The sequence below is a fragment of the Balaenoptera physalus genome (genome assembly GCF_965194825.1).
Source record: "Balaenoptera physalus genome assembly, chromosome: 2".
Lineage (NCBI taxonomy): Eukaryota > Metazoa > Chordata > Mammalia > Artiodactyla > Balaenopteridae > Balaenoptera > Balaenoptera physalus.
The window spans coordinates 12,051,229-12,069,567 of record NC_138883.1 but is presented as its reverse complement, the minus strand read 5'-3'; the positions used below and the strand labels follow the sequence as shown (position 1 = coordinate 12,069,567).

General features: G+C 54.3%; 1 protein-coding gene across 3 annotated transcripts in view; it reads left to right on the top strand.

The window, feature by feature from the left end:
- The first annotated feature begins 1,144 nt into the window (after positions 1 to 1,144).
- The window catches only part of RIN3 (Ras and Rab interactor 3), a 120,837-nt gene continuing 103,642 nt past the window's right edge, over positions 1,145 to 18,339 (top strand). Inside the window, exon 1 of one of the 3 annotated variants that reach the window (XM_082451231.1) lies at positions 1,145 to 1,266. In XM_082451231.1, the coding sequence (XP_082307357.1) occupies positions 1,196 to 1,266 (71 nt within the window). In that variant the 5' untranslated portion in view covers positions 1,145 to 1,195. Of the gene's footprint in view, positions 1,267 to 1,362; positions 1,872 to 18,339 lie in introns of those variants that run through there. The other 2 variants (XM_082451230.1, XM_082451229.1) reach the window with 2 other exon arrangements.

The window sequence follows — 18,339 nt, the reverse complement described above, 5'->3', positions numbered from 1 at the left end:
TGGGAGTGAAAAGGGGACCCAGGAAGGGATCTAAGCACAAGGGTGGCAGAGGCCACAACTGAAACGGGCTTCTCAGATTTTAGTCTTGGCAACCTCTTCCTCGGTCAGTTACTAGCAACAGGGTCAGGGTGGGGGTCCCATCCGGTGTCCCCGTGAGGAATTTTATCCTCACAGGGCAGGTGAGCAGTGGGCCTTGTGGAGGCCTCTGAGGGGACATGGTGAGAGCCTCGGGGCTCGTTCCATGGAGCCCAGGCTTTGAGGAGCTTGTCCTGAGTTTCTCAGGGGTGGTCCAGGGAGCTGAAGGAAACCTTTATTTGTGGGGGCCATGGAAGAGTGAGGTTACCCGCAGTCCAGATCAGCCTAGAAGGACCTGAAAGACTACTCTAGGTGTGAGAGTTACATGGACCTCGTCCCTGGGGCCCAGGGAGCCCTGGGAGTAGCCTATAGACTTGTTTTAGGAACAGCAAAGGACTAATAATGGCACTCTGGAGTGCTGCCCTATTTCTACTATCACTTTTGCAGGTAAACAAGCAGGGGTACGGAGGGCAAAGAGGCCTCTGGATGCTTTTACCAGAGCCCTGGGTGTCAGTCCTGTCTGCACCTCAACTTGCTGTGTGGCCTGGGGCAAGTCACCTCCTCTCTTTAGGTCTCAGTTTCCTTATCTATAAAATAAAGGAGTTAGACAAGTGGGTCTCAACCGGGATGATTTTGGCCCCCGGGGACATGTGGCAATGTCTGGAGATATTTTTGGTTGTTACAAGAAGAGGGTATGCTACTGGCAGAGTGGGCAGGGGCCATGCATGCTGCTAAACATCCTACAAGCTCCAACAATAAAGCATTATCTGGCCCCAAATATCAATAGTGCCAAAGCTGAGAAACCCTGCATTAGACTGAGGTCACCCTGTAGGGTGCAGTGCTGACCACTACTGTGAAATGTTCTGAGGGCAGCCCGGGCTCAGGAGGCATTTTTTAGTGCCCAGGCATTTAGAGGAGAGGCCTTCTGGTCCCACCAGAGTTGCTGTAGTTGTATTTGTGTAAACTGACTGACTTTCTCCCTCTGCTCCCATCTAGGTGTGGTACCCAGGATAGGTGAATTAGACGCCTGGCTTGGCGGAGGAACAGACTGCTTTGTGAGGTAGTGAGTTCATCGTCAGTGGAGGCATCCAAGAGAAGGCAGCATGGCCACCTGTCAGAGATGTGGAGGAGGCGCCCTGCCTCTGGTCTGAGGCTGTCTAGTGGCGATTTCGAGGCTCCTTCAGGCAGGAGGTAAAGCGGGAGAGTGCCCTGCGTAAAGCTCTTGGCTTCCCCACCTGCCGGTCCGCAGCGGGAGCGCCTTCCTTCCCACGCGTCTCTTCGCCAAGCTGGAAACTTTTCTCTAAGTTTTCCTCCTGGGTCTCCGGGAGCCGCCGGAGCGGCGGAGGCAGCACCCCGCGGCTGGGCGTCCGCGCCCGGCGCCCCGGTCCGACACCACCCGCCGCCAGGTCCGGCCCCGCGGGCGCGGCTGCCGGGGTTTCCGTGTGCCCCAGGGGGGCTCCGGGCTGCGAGCCGCCGCCGAAAGGCTTTTGACAAAAAAACCTCTTGACCACCAAGGCCAGCCTCTTCCTGAAAGCCCCGCTCGCTCCGATACAGGAAGTAGAGGGAGCGAGCGCCCCAGAGCGTGGCGGCCGCGGCGGCTGTGGCTTCCCGACTGCGCGCGGGGCTGGCGGCGGTACCCGCGCGGGCCCTTCCCCAGGGCGGCGCCAGGGGCATGCGGGCGCCCGGGGCTCCGCGGCCCGCGCCGCCCGGTGCCTGAGCCCCTGCGTTCACCGTCCCGGAGCTGCTGGCGGCATGATCCGACGCGCCGGGGCGCCCGAGTGCGCGGACCCCGCGGGGTGAGTCCGGGGCCGGCGCCCCCTCCTCCCTCGGTGCCCCAGGGCCCCGCTCGGCCCGCGTCTCTCCCGCCCAGCTGCCCCTCCCCGCCCCCGAGGGTGCTCGGAGCTCCGGAGTAGACCCGGCTGCGGGACCTCGGGGTGTCGGACTGAGACCGAACCCCTGGCCACGGCCAAGGCCGGTCTCCCGGTTCTTCGCGGAAGGGGGCTGCCCTGGTGCCTCTGCCGTACCCCGAGACTTGGCTAAACTTTTAAGCCCAGATGTCGCTCGCCGGAAAACCGGCCGGCACGTTCGGCGGCTAGGTTGGTGGGTGCCAGAGGGGCGCCTCTACCAGTCAGAGCCGAAGCGGAGGGGCTGTGTGGACGCGGCCCCTCCCCGGGCTCTGGTCCCGCCTGAACTTTAGATGCAGTCACTCGCGGTCCGGGCCCCGCCATCCTCCCGCACCCCCCGATCCGCCTGTGCCCCGTGCGCGTCCTCGGGCGCCGGAGCTCGGTCGGGCAAGGGGCGGCGGACCCGGGTCCCCGTAAGTTTGGACGCCCGCGGCCTAACAGCTGACCAGCCCGCCTACACCGAGGACCCACCGGGATCCCCTCCCCCACCCCTCTTGCGGGTCTAAGGACAGTGACCTTCGGACCGGCCTTTGCGAAACCCGGGGCTTGGGGAGGGTCCAGGGTGCACGAACTGCGTGTGGCCTCCGGGATCCCCCCCCCTCACACACACACACCGGGAGAAGGCACAGCTTGGAATGCCTGAAGCCGAACCGGTTTGGGAACTAGCTTTCGAGAGGGGTCTCCGGCGTCTAGTTAGTTTCATGTCCCTCACCCCCCAGCTCACAACCTCGGACTTCTGGACATTGCTCAGGGCTGTGCTCCCGAAGTAGGTTCCCTCGTGCCGCCCAACCCAGCCAACGTCCCGGAAAGCTTCAGCGGGTGGAGGAGGCTCCAGTTCAGAGGCAGATTCCTGGGAAAGCCTCTTGGAACCTTTCTGGGGGCTAAGGTTGATGGGCGCCCCCGGGGAAGCCAGTCCTGGCTTTTTGGTTTGAAAGTCCCGGGCTGCTGCTGTGACGGCCAGCCAGCTGCTCGCTGGCCTAGCTCCTGACCTCGGCTCCCAGGGCCTCGGTTCTCTGCTGTGTAAAACGGAGGGGTGAGCTCTTCTTGTGCAGTCCCGAACTGGGGGGGCAGCTGGAGGTGACTGGCCCCCACGCTAGTGGGGGGAGTGTCTCAGAGGGGCCTGTGATGCAACTAGATCTGAATGTCTCCCTCGTCCCTGCTCCCCCATTTCCGCCCCAGCTGGGAAGCCCTGCCTGGATGCTTTCCCCGGGAAGTGGAAAGACAAATGCCATCCGCTAGAGGAACTGGAAATTCTGTTGGGGAGGGGGGCCCCTGGGGGAGGGGGCCCCCCCCAGGGGCAAGTATCTACCACACCCAATACTGATGGGTGGAGCTAGCAGGAGTTTCCCAGGGAGGAAGGAGAGGTGAGGGGCCACAGGGTCCTGATCTCTCTGACTTCCCATATTTCCCCCAGGATGACCTCTCCTTACCCACTTCCTCTTGCCTTTCTTTGTCCATTACTGGGCCAGTTACTTAACCCCTCCGTGCCTCAATAGTTATCTAGAAAATGAAGATAAGTAATAGTAACTAGCCTTTAGAGTTGTTTTGAGGATTAAATGAAATAATGCATAAGAAGTTTTGCACATGGGCCCATGGGCAAACTTTTAATAGTTATTATTATTACAACTATTATCGTTTGTTGAGTGTAATCCCTCTGCCGACTGTTTAACTGTCCTTGGCCAGGTCTGTAAAATGGGGACAATAATAACACCTACTTCTTAAGATTGGTTATGAGGATTGGATGAGTTAATATTTAAGTAGCTGTCCACAGGCAGCTAAGGGTTAACACACCAACACAAGCCTGCTTAGAACAGTGTCTGGCATATCCTAAATATTAGATGAATATTGGTTTGTTGCTAAAAACGTCACTTTATTTAACAGGTCCTTTGGGGTTGGAAGAGTTAAATGAGATAGTATCTCATTTAACCTTGCACCCAGTACAGGAATCCCTTTGACAACATTCCTGAAAGGTACTTGCATACCTGCAGTGATGGAGAACTTGCCACCACTGTGGTAGCCTTTCTGACAGGCAGATACCGAAGAAAGTCTGCCTTCTTCTAACTTCTACCATTAGAAACCCTGTTCAGAGGAGCCCAATCTTTCTTGACTCTCAAATACTAGGAGGCAGTTCTCAGGCGCACCCCTGCATCCTCTGTTCCCTGGGCTGCACATCTACCTGTGTCACAGTGCCCAAAGATGAGGAGCAATCATCTATGACCCCTCACCCCCAGGCCACCCACAGAGCTTGCCGACCACTCAGGGCTGGGTCCTGAGTCCTCATCAGAGCTAATCTTTCCGCCTGGCTCCCGAAGCCCCCTCCGCCTCGCTGGCAGAAAATGGATGTCCAGACAGCTAGGGGAACGCCTCCCACCCCACACCCAGGGGCTGGGTGGGGGTCGCTTGGAAGCTAGCCCCCTGGAATAGGAGCATGAAGATCTTGGCAAGCAAGCTCTCTGTCTACTTCTTGTTGAAAACGCCGTCTGGGGAGAAAGAAAATGCCGACAGGCTGCCCAGTACTCTGGACGAAGACACTTTTCTCCCTCCATTCATTCAAGTTCCTTCAACAAATAGTATCTGCATTAGGTGGACGCGGGGGCCCAGCATTAAACCAAGCCCCTGGCGGCTTGCAGCTGACTTTCCCAGAAGACAGAAAGTCAGGGTTAGGGGCTGTTCTGGAGCAGGTGGTCAGGGAAGGCCACTCCAAGAAGACGGTGTTTAGCCGAGGCCTGAAGGAAGTGGGGGGAGTGAGTCAAGCCCCTGGGGGGTGTGGGGTGTGGTCTGTGTGTCGGACACAGAGAGGCTGGAGTGGAGTGAGGGAGAAGAGGCCAGAAGAAGGCTGGCCGGTGGGTAGAGGCTCTGGAGGGCGCTCTGAGTGAGCAGGGGCCACTGGTGGGGTTTGCACACAGAGGTGACCTGATTTGGATTTGGACTGTGTTGAGGACAGGCCGTAGGGGGAAACAGGAACAGAAGCAGGGGGGGCCCCTGTGGTGTCCGGGAGAGAGGGCTGGGGTCCCGGGTTGAGCGGGCAGTGGAGACGTGAGAAGCTGGAGCCACAGGATGCGCTGGTGGATTGGAGGTGAGGTGGGAGACAGAGACGTCGCGATGATGCGGGTGAAGCTGTGACTGCCGGGCGGCCAGACGCCGAACTGAACGGCAGGGTCCTGCGGACGTGTGTGCTCAGAGCCCACGCACTTTCATATGTTTGATCAGTTGAGGGTCTGTTTAAGATTTTATTTGAAAAAGGATTCCACTCTTGGAAAAAATGTGGCCATTACAGACCTCATCCAATCCCCTAATAATGATGACAAGGAAACGGAGACCCAGAAAGAGGAAGTGCCTTACCCAAGGTCCGGGGAGCTGGGCCTAGGACTCGGGTGTCCTGAGCCTTCGGCCTGCAAGGGGCTGCAAGCACAAGGCCCCAGGGCTTGTGAGAGCCCTGGCTTCCTGCCTCATGCCTGACATAATGCAGGGGGCCTGCAAGTCCCCTTGAGGAGCCCCTCAGCCACTCCCAGCTCTAAAATGGGGACTCTTCCTGGGCAAGGCCCACCCAGAACAGGATCCAGTGATGAATTCAAGGTCCCAGCTACCGCTCTGCTCACTGACCCGGGTTTCTTTGCTGTCAGGGGCTAATGCTCCCAGGTGGTTCTGGCTGGTACTCAGCTGGGATACCGACCCCCTTCCAGACCCTAAAAGAGACTGGCCCACAGGAAGCAAAAGGTACCTCACCAGCTTAAAGCTTCAGTTCAGGCCCTGAGAAGCCCCAGTGCACCCCTGGGAAGCAAGTAGGAGTGCAGGGGATGGGAGCACAGCAGCTGCTTGGGATAGGGGAGTCTCAGCACATTTGCCCATGGCCCCCTTCCCATCTCCCCTACCACTTGACAGGCCTTATCCTGGGCCTCGGTCCCTATACTGTGGTCTTTTTTTTTTTTTTAATTTTTTAAAATAAATTTATTTATTTTTGGCTGCGTTGGGTCTTTGTTGCTGCACGCAGGCTTTCTCTAGTTGCGCTGAGCGGGGGCTACTCTTTGTTGTGGTGCGCGGGCTTCTCATAGCAGTGGCTTCTCTTCTCTAGAGCCTGGGCTCTAGGCGCGCAGGCTTCAGTAGTTGTGGCATGAGGGCTCAGTAGTTGTGGCTCGTGGGCTCTAGAGCGCAGGCTCAGTAGTTGTGGCACACGGGCTTAGTTGCTCCGCGGCATGTGGGATCTTTCCGGACCAGGGCTTGAACCCGTGTCTCCTGCGTTGGCAGGCGGATTCTTAAACACTGCGCCACCAGGGAAGCCCATCCTCTTGTCTTTTATTTTTTAACTAGCCTCGTAGGTGCAAAGTGGTATCTCATGGTGGTTTTGTCATTTACTGCTTTAAAAAACAAAATTATACAAGTAACAACACATGTTCTTTGTAGAAAATTTGAGAATATAGCAAAATACTGTGATAGTCTGTTTTATATGTCATTCTGAAACCGTGCACCTCAGATTGGAACTTGAACCCATGTGCCGGGATTCAAACCCAGCCAAAACCCAGACTGGGACTTGAACCCACATGGCCGGGACTAGAACACGGCCAAAACCCCCAGTCTTCCAACTGAGATCACACACCTGGTCTCAGGACTTAATGAAGCTCAGGTTCTTGATGTCTCATCGCAGAAAGGATTCAGTGAGACAAAGTGATAGGTAAGAAGGGAGAAACACAGTCGACAGACAGAGTGTGGGCATCTCAGAAGGTAAGAAAGGCCTATACTGTGGTCTTTACTGAAGCAGCAAGTGTTAAAATACAAGGACACCTGCGTTTTAATCTAGGAGATCAGGAAATCAAATCGGAAACCAGCCAGGAATGGGTGTGATATTTGAAGGGGGCACCCACCCCGGGCCCTGGCTGCCCTCTCAGGCCTCCCAGGAGCTCCCTTTTATAGACGGGAGTCTGAGCGGGCCTGCGGTGCCTCCCAGCCATGGGCCAGAGCAGAGGGAAGGGGAGAACGGGTGCCAGACAACCACAAATTCCATCCTCGCGGCCCCTCGCAGATTCCATGTGTCATGGCGAGATTCTCTCCTGAGTGAGAGTCGTCCCCTAGGTTGTGTCATCCAAGCAGTGACAAGTGAGCAGCAATGAAGGGGGTGGGGAGGGGCAGGTTCGGAGGAGGGAAGGGCCTGAGCAAAGGCTTGAAGGTGGGACAGTGTAGAGTGGGACTCGGGAGGGAGGGAGTCTACCCCCTGGTTATCAGATAGTGGTGATCCAGGGAACAAGGAAGGCAAGTTTTGGCCAGAGAGAGATTGATGGAAAGGGGCAAGGAGTATGAAGGGGACTGCCCACGGGGACCCATCCTCATCCCAGGTTACTCTAGGAGTTCGGGGCACCTGTATGCCCAGAAAGAGCCCCAACACGGGGGAGGTGACCCAGAAAAGACCCAAACTTCCTGTTTGTCCCTTGCTATCTACCTTCCATTAGAGAGTCCCCTTTATTTATTTATTTTTATAAAGGCAGCCCTCTTTTTTCCTTTTATTTATTTATTTTTGGTTGCGTTGGGTCTTCGTTGCTGCGCGCGGGCTTTCTCTAGTTGCGGCGAGGGGGGGCTACTCTTCGTTGCGGTGCACGGGCTTCTCATTGCGGTGGCTTCTCTTGTTGCTGAGCACGGGCTCTAGGCGTGCGGGCTTCAGCAGTTGTGGTGCGTGGGCTCAGTAGTTGTGGCTCGCGGGCTCTAGAGTGCAGGCTCATTATTGTGGCGCACGGGCTTAGTTGCTCTGCGACATGTGGGATCTTCCCGGACCAGGGATCGAACCCTTGTCCCCTGCATTGGCAGGCGGATTCTTAACCCCTGTGCCACCAGGGAAGTCCCGGGAGTCCCCTTTAGAAGTGAGCGAGGGGCCAGGAATCATCTTATGCTTGGGACGCCGCCACCTCCTCCATGCAGCCTTCCATCCATGCCAGCTGGAGATTTTAGAGAAGCCAAAACCCCTTTAAAATATTATGTCTTCCTATTTAGATTATAAACCTCCAATTAAAAGGGATCAGAACCGTTCCGTATCTTTGTGTCCTGCCCATAGTTGTCACTCAATAGATGCTTGAAGACGATGATATACTGAACAGGATTCTAAAAATCGCCTCGCAGCTTTCTCTTTTGTGTCCTGAAGCACCTGAACTTCTGGAACTATTTGCAAGGCGGCCCAGACCTCAGGGGTAGGAAGATCCAGATCAGGGAGGTGAGGAACCCAACTCCCCTTCTGCAGCAAGAGGTGAGGCCGAGGCCACCACACCCCTCCCCCAGTCTGGAACGAGGAGGGGGCTGGCCACCCAGGGAACTGAGTAGGGACCCCACTCCCTTCATTTTATCCTCCCTGTCTGTATCCCTCACTTCTGTGGGAGAGAGGCTGGGAGAAGGTGAAGGCAGCTCTGGATCACGGATAGACATGCATCCTCAACCAAAAGAATGGAGTCAGCTGGGTGTACAGGATCTGGGGGAACCCTGGCTGGTCAGTGAGTCCGAAATGAAGGTCTGTGGTCCACTGAGAAACTGGGAAAATAAGGTGTTGTTGTGTTTTGTGTGTGTGTGTGTGTGTGTGTGTATCAGCCAAGGTTGCCAAGCTATCTTTTCTTGGGCAGAGCTGTTCCTCATTCTGAGGTTAGGTCTTTTTACCGTATTAAGCTTCCTCTCTTTTATGAAATGATTGGGCACGTTGATGGTGGTTGTTAGATTTTAATGTCCTTTGGGCAAAATAAAAAGTTGCTAGAGGAAAGTCAGAAACACTGCTCAAGCTGCTTCAGTGGAATTTATCCATTTTGTGTCCCCTTCACCCCCTCTCCTGTCCCTGCCACACCTGGCAATCAGAGAGTCGACCTAGTTATATTGTCCTTTGCTGATTTGGAAGATGCTTGGGGACTTGCATGCTGTAGAACATCAGTAGGGCTGGAGGTTATCCTAGGGACCTGTGCCTTCTGGTGATTTGGGATTATACTCTAGGGAGCAAGTCCCTTACTCTCCCTTGGCCTCAGTTTTCCCATCTGAGAAATAAACTCAGTGATCTCTAAGGACCCTGCTCCTTCTGACACTCAGTGATTCCCTGAATTACTGGCCAACAGGTGTCTTGGAGCAATATTGGAGTGCCAGTCGGAGATGAGACAGCTCTTTCCTCTGATAGAACAGTCTAGAACATACTTTCATAAGAAACAAAGACCCAGAATGGAGACTTCTGGGTCATCACCCTGATCAAGTGCCTGGAAGAAAATGTCTTCACTGCTGTGGGGTGATTTTTGAAAAACTGGCGTTGCAAAAAGTGCGTGTCTTTTGGGAGCCCACTTTGGGGAAGGGCCCCTGGCTTCCTGGTAGCGTGTGCGGCCTGGTCGGCAAGTTGGGAAGGTTCCTTGGAGTGGCCTGAGTGTGACTTGGATCCGTGAGTGGTGCCTGCTCTGGCCGGCTGGCACGGGAGCCGTGGGGATGCGGAGGAGGTGGTGGTGGCCTGCTGTCGCCGGGTCCCTGGCTGGGAAGGCTACTTCAGTCGGGGTTTCAGAGGGGCGAGGTCTGAGGGAAGCCCCAGCCAGGGAGGGGTCGGGCAGGCCCCCCGGCTGAGGGAAGGCGCTCCCTGCCAGGCAGGCTGGGTCTCCCCACACACACCCAGTGCTGCCCTGGCAGGGCCAGCCCGTCCCTGCGCGGCGGGGAGGTGGGCCAAGGACACAGTGTGCCCGTTGCCCTCCCCCCAACCCGCTACACACACACACACACACACACACACAGAGTTATACAGTGAAACCAGCCCTTTCCCTCCTGCCAGCATGGCCTTGAAGGAGAAGAAAGGAAGTGGGTAGGTCCAGAGGAGCCCTTCCCTCAGCCGGGGTGTCCACAGGGCAGTGGGGAGGGCCTTACTGACTCCATTCCCCTGTGGCTGTCAGCCTCAGGCCTCTGATAGAAGGATCTGGAAGCTGCCATCATGGCCGCCGCCTCTGTCTCCCCCACCTGCCAGCAAGGCCCCGGAGCAGCCTCGGGCCCGTCTCCTCTCTAGGGCTGGGCTTGGAGGAGGCTGTCCCCCGTGGCTGGAACAGCTCTGGCGGTCAGGAGCATCCAAAGTGGTGGCAGCGCCCCTTGCCCCATCTTGCCAGTAGCTCCTGGGGGTGCCCCTACCCCAATCTGTCCGTGTTTGGAAGACCCACCCAGCCTGCTATGAAATGTCAGTTCCCTTTTAGAAGAAGCGGCCTACGGAGCGGTTGTGGTCAAGGCCTGGTGCTGCCATAGGTGCAGCAGCAGCAGCGCACGCTCAGGCCACATCCTATGGGGCAACGACGCCAGCCCGAGGACAGGGCCGCTTGCGTCCTCCATCCTGGGACCAGGCAGGGTGAGAGCTCCCCCAGAACCTGGCTCCACCCGCCAACCTGGAGCCAGGGGGTGGGGGGTGGGTGTAGGGCCCAGGATTCCAGGAGAGGGAGGCCAGGGTGGTGAGGGGCTGGCCTTGAGGGGCTCTCTTAAGGAACACTTTCCCCCATGAACGTGGCCCCCATTTCATCACTGACTCTGGAATCTCAACTTTGTATTCTCTAGTTAAGAGATGGGACTTCAAATGCCAGACACCACCTCAGCTCCGTGACTACCATTCAGTATGAGGTGTCAGGGCTGATGAAAGAGCCTGTTTTCCCAAGAAAGAAAGAAGAGGAAAGGGGATGGAGAGGGACAGCCCACAAGAAGGAGAGGAGACCCCAGTGGTAGCAGAGATGCATTCCCTCCTGCACAGGCTTTCCCAGGGCTGGGTTGTTCCCTGGGTTAATAAATACGCATCTTCACCCACCTCCAGGGACCAGAGAAATGAAGGGCTTTGCATCTGAAATTCACAATTGGACGATCTCTGGCTAAAGGGGAAAGCTCTCAAGAAGGAATGCACTGGGGATCTGTTTCCCCCACCACCGTGGCCCCAGCCTCCTTCATCTCAGTCAGTGTCAGAGATGGATACTATAAATTTCTCTAGGGATATTGCAGTTCCAAGCAAGGACTTAACTCTCTACCAATGGTGCCTGATGACAGCATTTATTATGCTTGCTTTTTCTGTTCTTGACATTTTGACAGAGCATCCATCTAAAATATGTTCAGGGATTCTTTTCCCAGTGAATGTCTTCCACATCCATCCTCACCTATCCATCCATACATCCAATTCTCCAGCTCTCCATCCATTTATCCATCCATCTGTTCCCCCATGCATACACCCATCCATTCATCTACTCCATTTATCGAACATTTGTTGTACATCTAGGAGTTTCCAGTTTATCTACTAGGGAAAATAAGAGAAATATGCACACAATAAAAGTACAGGGCACTGTATTAAAAATTGCCGGGGCTCTATTACACTAGGCTGGGGTGAGCAGGAAGGACTCCCTGGCAGAGGTGGCATCTGCATTGGGGCTTGAAGGATGAGTAGGATTTTAACTGAAATCAGGCTTATGCAGGGAAGGGTATCTTAGACAGGAGAAAAGCATGAAGCAGGAAAATGGGAAAGGACAAATTGTATGCGGGAGCCCTAAAGAGCTTGGTTTGGGGACGGGGAAGAAGGGTTCTTTGTGCAATGGGCATAGAAAGGGAGTTGGGGCCCACTTGGCTACAGGTGGAAGAGTTGGATTTTACCACGGTGATGAAGACCACAGTCTGCTCTCCCTCTTAGAGCTGAGCAATGCTGGGCAAGTCACTGACCTATACCTGCCAGGACATCTCCCTCTTCCTCCTCTGCCAAGTAAAGCAGTGATCCCTACCTCACAGGGTTGTTACATGAGAGGCTGTTCTTACTTATTTGGGCTGTGAGACCAGTTGGGTGCTGCTACCTCTCTGTATATGGTGTGTGTGTGTGTGTGTGTGTGTGTGTGTGTGCTGTTGATTTTCAAAAAAATATTTTATTTTATGCCTGAAAAAGTTCACACACAGACACACAAATAGTGAAATTTAAAGTATCAAACACTTCATCTTTTTGAGGCTGCACCAGTCCAAGTGCATGTTTACTTAATTTCGATCTTTGGTGCACAGTTTTGAGCTGTGTGTATATGTTGATTTGTGTTCCTCTTTTTCACTGAGTGTTATTTCCTGTACGTATTTCTACATGCCGTGCTGTGGACATATGTTCCCTACCTATCATCTTTGATGGCCTTATCATATTATAATCATTTTAATGGTTGGAGTTGGCATAGACATATGTCACCTTTTTTCCAAGTCCCCTCTGTTTTTTTTGTTTTTGTTTTTTTTAATTAATTTGTTTATTTTTGGCTGTGTTGGGTCTTTGTTTCTGTGCGAGGGCTTTCTCTAGTTGTGGCGAGCGGGGGCCACTCTTCATCGCGGTGCACGGGCCTCTCACTATCGCGGCCTCTCTTGTTGCAGAACACAGGCTCCAGACACGCAAGCCCAGTAGTTGTGGCTCACGGGCCTAGTTGCTCCACGGCATTTGGGATCTTCGCAGACCAGGGCTCGAACCCATGTCCCCTGCATTGGCAGGCAGATTCTCAACCACTGTGCCACCAGGGAAGCCCCAAGTCCCCTCTGTTTTAAATGAAGCCCCTGAAAACTTATGTGGGTCTAGGGTTTGGGGACCATTTCTTAGAGATCTATCACCATCTTGGGTATTTGAGTTCAGGGGTGAAGCAGAGCCCGTTGATTGACCCCCCCTGAATTTTAGTTGGGTATAAATTTAAGCTAAACACTTCCCAGTTTCCTTGCAGTTAGGTGTGGCTATGTGATTAAGTTTGGAAGGTAAAATATGTGGGGTGTAAAATTTGCTTGGTGATGTCCTCAAAGAGAAGGGTCATGCTTTCTGTTTTCTTTCCTCTTGGCTGGAATGTAATGGCTGGAGTTGAAGCAGCCATCCTGGACTCTGAGGTGAACTTGAGAATGGAAGCTATCAAGTAGAGCAACAATATAATATATAATATAATAAGGGTGTCAGACATGTTGACGCATCATCCCAGCTTTGTACTACTTACCCAGACTTGTATATGAGAGAGGAATACATATCTACCTTATTTAAATCACTGTTATTTTAGATTTTCTATCACAAACAAACAATCCTAACTGACACACACACACAATTATCTTTTGTCACATAGCACCAGAGTATATGCCAGAAATACTAAAGCTGCTTTGCAGGACTACCTGCAAATCTTTATTTCCTAGCGGAGGTGGGAAGGAGGAAAAGGAGGAGAGGGGAGAGGCGTTTTGCATCAACTAAGCCTCTTATTTCAAGGACTACATTGCAAACTTTTTTTTTTTTCATATTAAGTGTTCGTGAGTTTTAGATTTCACCAGAAGCTTCAGACTAGTTACTCTGGTTTCAATTCTGACTCCCAAACTCTGTGCTTTGACAGAGCTAAATATTGCTGAGCAAGGCAGCCATGTCGCTTCCCTCAGCCTCAGTTTCTTCATCCGTGCTTTAGATGGAGAACTCTCCTAGGTTAACCCTCCTTGTGCCCTTCTGATATTGGTTCTCCCATTGCACCAGCATAAGAAAAGCCGGAGCGCTTTCTGATTCAGTGCCTGTATCCTTGCTGGCTGCTGCTATTCGTTCATTCATTCATTCTTTCTTTCTTTCTTTCACTGCTTCTTTATTGACCACTTGCTGGGTGCCAGGCTGGGTTTGTGCTGACCACTGGCCACCAGGGGTCTTGAGTGGTCACCTCACCTCTCTGCTCAGCCTTGAGAAAGGTTTGTCCTGAGATGGCTAGGACTGGCCTTCCCTTTTCCAGAGACAGCACAGGCTCATTTGGAGCCTGTAAGACCCTGCTCCGAGCTGCCATCCCACAGCCCAGAATCACCCCTCCCTGCCGACGGGCATGAGGAGGGCCTCAGGGCTTTGCCTGAGAGGCCACATGTGAGACCTGGGATTGAGCAGGGTGGGCTGTCTTGAAAGGCTGGGCAAGTGCCTTTGAAGTAGTTTGAAAGGCAGGCAGGGGCTTCTTTCCACGTGCCAAAGCAGACCCCCATCCCTGGCTCTAGCATCGTCAGGCATCAGAGCTCAGTGTTGCTCTGGTGACCCCCTAATCCAGCCCCCGCTTACAAATAAGGCTCAGAGAGGGGAAGTGGTCACCCCAAATTCTCTCAGCTGCACCCAGCCTTTTTCCAAGGCTCTGTGCAGGTGCCTAGGCTGCTCCTTTGCATGAGGCCCTAGAGATGGGTGACGGGGTGGGGACAGACACATCAGCCTTCACTGGTTGCCTCTCCCTCCAGCCTCTGGAAAGTGCTGAGCTCTTTCCTGCCTCAGGGACTAAGCATACACTCCCCACCTCCAACCTCCTGCAAAAGCCTTCCAGGCTGTCAAGCCTCTAGGGCTGTTGCATACAGTCATGCAGTTTGTTCACTGCCCACAGGCACCTGCTGAGAGAGAAACAAGGGGGCACAGAAATTTCATCCTCTCGCCAAGCCCTGTGTGAGTCAGGTGTGTGTGCGGGAGTGGAGGCGGGGTTGCCTGCATCCATGGGAGGCAAGGAGCATCTTTTCCTAATTTGCACAGAGGTGCCGCATAGGCTACTGGGGACACCAGTGTGGCTTAAACAACTGGGCCAGCAGAAGACCCACTGGCACCGTCAGAGCCTCGCTCCTCATGCCTGTCGCAGCCTATTCTCTGTCTGTGGCCCCGCTAGCCTGTAAGCTCTCAAGGGCAGAGACAGTGACTCCTCCTGGCACGTGTCGTTGTCAGATCAGCCCTGTGCTGGGCACAGAGCACTTGACTCAGAGAACGCCGTGCTGAGCAAGAGCTGTAAGGGCTGGAGAGGAGTGTCCCGCACGGGCTTGGAAGATGTTTGTCGAGTGCATACATGGCAGGTTACTGCCCAGGAGAGAGGTGAGGAGGGATTGACCAGGATAGAGGGCCTCTGAGAGACGGGAAGGGGCCAGCCAGGAGCTTGCCGAGGGGGCGTGGGCTGTGCAAGCCTGAGCAGCAGAGTGAGGGGGGTGACTGGGCAGGGCGTCGCGCTCGACTCTGAGCGGGAGGCCCCGAGAGCAGAAGCTGTGGCCGGAGAAACCAGAGACACACCTGGCCTCGCCCCTGCTCCACTCTGCAGGACCAGGGCCGAGTGGGGCACAGTGTGGGTAGTTGCCAAAGCCCCCCACCTCCTCCCCAGTCCTTAGATTCCCACCCTCTCTGGCCTGTACGGTGCTGGTCCAGCAGGTACCCGACAACTCAACCTTGTCCCAGGATCCCCAGTCTTGCGGGCCACAGGAGTGACAGGCAGTGCTGTGCCTGCAGGGTGCAGGATGGTCCCTTGGAGTGCTGGGGTCCCCAGCTGGCTCAGGGGTGTCCTGCTCCGACTAGGGTGCGTCTGGGGGAGCTTTCCCAGGGAGGTGAGAGCCGAGCTGAGTGACGTCTAGGAGTTTCCCAGGTAAACCTGGGCGGGGGGTGGGTGGGAGCGGGCACCCAGCGTGGCCCTCTTGCGGGTGCCGCGGGCCCAGTGTGCCTGGCGTTTGCTCTCCACGTGGACGCAGGGTGGCCTGCGCAGGAGAGGGGACCAGGCAGCAGAGGCTCTTAGGCTGGATCCTGAAGGCCATGGAGATTGAGACAGGCTTGTCCCCCCATTTTTAAAGTTGGGCTGTGTATTGGTTTCCTGGGGCTGCTGTGACAAAGTAGCAGAAACTGGGTGGCTTAAAACAATGGAAATTTGTTTTCGCAATTCTGGAGCATTCTGAAATCAAGGTGACAGCAGGGCTGTGCTCCCTCTGAGACTCTGGGTAGAATCTTCCTGCCTCTTCTCAGCTTCTGGTGGCCCCGGCAGTCCTTGGGGTCCCTTGGCCTGCAGCTGCACCCCTCCAGTCTCTGCCTGGTCACAGGGCCATCTCCTTTCTGTGTGTCCGTGTCCTTGTGTCTCCTCTTCTTATAAGGATGTCAGTCATATCGGATTAGGGCCCTCACCCCTGCTCCAGTGTGACCTCATCTTAACTAATTACATCTGCAACGACCCTATTTCCACATAAGGTCACATTCTGAGGTCCTGGGGATTAGGACTTCAACATATCTTTTGGGGGGACACACTTCAACCCCATAACAAGGTAAAATTTATATAGAGTAAAATTCACCCTTTTCTGTGTACTTTTCTATACATTTTGGCAAACGTAGAGAGTCGGGTAACCTCCATCACAATCAAGATATAGAACAGTTCTGTCACCCTCCAAAATTCCCCTCTGCCCTTTTGTAGTCAGCCCCTCCTCCACCCCAAACTCTGGCATCACTCATCTCTTCTCCATCCTTGAGTTCTGCTGTTTCGAGAACGTCATGTGAATGCTGCCTCGCGAGTCTGGCTTCTTTCACTTGGCGGAAGGCATTGGAGACCCATCCGTGTTGTGTGTCTCAGTACTGAGTTCCTTTCTATTGTTGAGAGTATTTCATTGCATGGATGTATCACAGTTTGTTTATTCATTCACGTCCTGTGGCACATTGGGGTTGTTTCCAGTTTGGGGCAATTGCAAATAAAGCTGCTGCAAACGTTTGCGTATGAGGTATAGGTTTTTGCACAGGAATCACATGGCCGCTTGCATCAGCTACTGTGTGAAGAAGGGCATGGGGTTTGGGGGAGGAGCCCATGGGGAGGCCGGAAGGATACTACCGTAGGGGTCGGGGCGAGCAGTGATGGAGGCCTGGACCAGGCTCTCGGCAGTGGGGACGGGGGGATAGGAGCCTAGTGGTGGTGTGTATCTAGGATGGAACCTGGTGCTGGACTGCGTTTGCACCCCTGAGGCCAGGAGGCCACCTTTATGATCTCCCACCAGCCCGCCCTCCACCTCTGCAGGAGACAGTGGCAGTCGTGGCCCAGCATGGCTGTCCGGACGTGAGGACGTTGAGAGGGGAAGAGTGCAGCCAGAGGCGCCAGAGGCTCCCCTGCAGCCGCCACTAATACCGTCCTCCCCTTTTTCTCCCAGATCTGTCCTCTACCTCGGACAGGAACTGACCACGGTGGCAGGCCAGCAGGCTCAGCAGCTACAGGATGGGTGTCGAGCTGGGGCCTGGCCTGCGCTCCGGGGCGAGAGGTGTGCTGGGTCCCAGTTCAGACACCACGGCAGCTGCCAGGGTCTGCCGGGCCCTACACTGTGACCGGGGTTCGTATCCAGGTTGGCCACAGTTGGTGCCCGCCTAACGAAGGGACGTTTACGGTCAGTCCTTATGATTCACAGATTCTGTATTTGCAAATTGGCCTACTTGCTGAGATTTATTCGTAACCCCCAGATCATAGTGCTTTGGAAGCCATTTGCAGCCACGCACAGAGTGATGAAAAATCTTCTGACACTCATGTTCCCACCTGAGGCGCCGAACAAGGCGAATCTGCCTTCTAGTTTCCGTTCTCATACTTCAAACAAGTGTCCTTGTCGTGGTCTGTTATGTTTTTCGAATTTTCATGCTTTTGGCTGATGCTTTCGCTGTTTAAAATGTCCCCCAGGCGTAGTGCTGCAGTGTTGTCTAGGGTTCCTAAGGGCGAGAAGGCTGTGGCGGGCCCCGTGGAGAAAATACCGGTCTTAGAAAAGCTTCGCTCAGGCATGAATTGTAGCACTGTTGGCCGGAAGTTCAAGGTTAATGAATCAATGATATGTATTAAATAAGGTGTCTTTAAACAGAAACACACATAAAATAAGATAGGTCTTGATCAGTTGATGAAAATGTTGTGAGCAGCGGCTTGCAGGAACCTACCCGTGTGTTTCCCCCAGAAGCAATGGTTCCGTTTCCGCTAACTCAGAGTCCGTGGCGACTTTGTAAAACATACCAACTACAAATGCTGAGAATGGACTGTATGTACGTCGTATAGATAAGTCAGCCTCGAAGCGCTCCGCTAAACTGTCTGCACGTCACTATCAGCAGTTCATTCCTCTGGATTAAGAAGTGCCTGACTTGTGCGTGGTCTGTTTTTAAGATGCACAAGTCCTTGAGAGAGGCACCATCCCTTCTGTCCCTGGACTTTGGTCCTCTCTCCCTCCAGTGAAGTTCAAGGCGTGGAAAGGACAGTTTCCAAGGAGGGGAGCGGTCAGTGCCAGGATGTCACATTCTGGGATTCTCACAGACGCGTCTTTGTAGGGAGCAGCGTATCCATCAAGGCATAAAATCGGGGATCCTTGGCATTCACAGATTTGACACTAATATTACAGCGATTATGTCAGACCCCTTTGCTAAAAGCTGTTTCTCAGTTAATTGTCACAGCCCTGTGAGGCTGGGGTTGCAGTGCCCAATCTACAGGCGAGGAAACTGAGGCACAGCAAGTGACTCAATGGAAGCCCTCGGTAATCCATGGCAGAGCCAGGATCCGAATCCAGGTTTGTCCTAGTCCAGAGCCTCTGGCCTTCACCCCTGAACTCCCTGCATCCCTGTGCCGCATCCCAAGATTCCAAGACCCTGCTGCCTCCCCTAGATCCAGGTGTGCCTGGATCCTGGGAGGGTTGC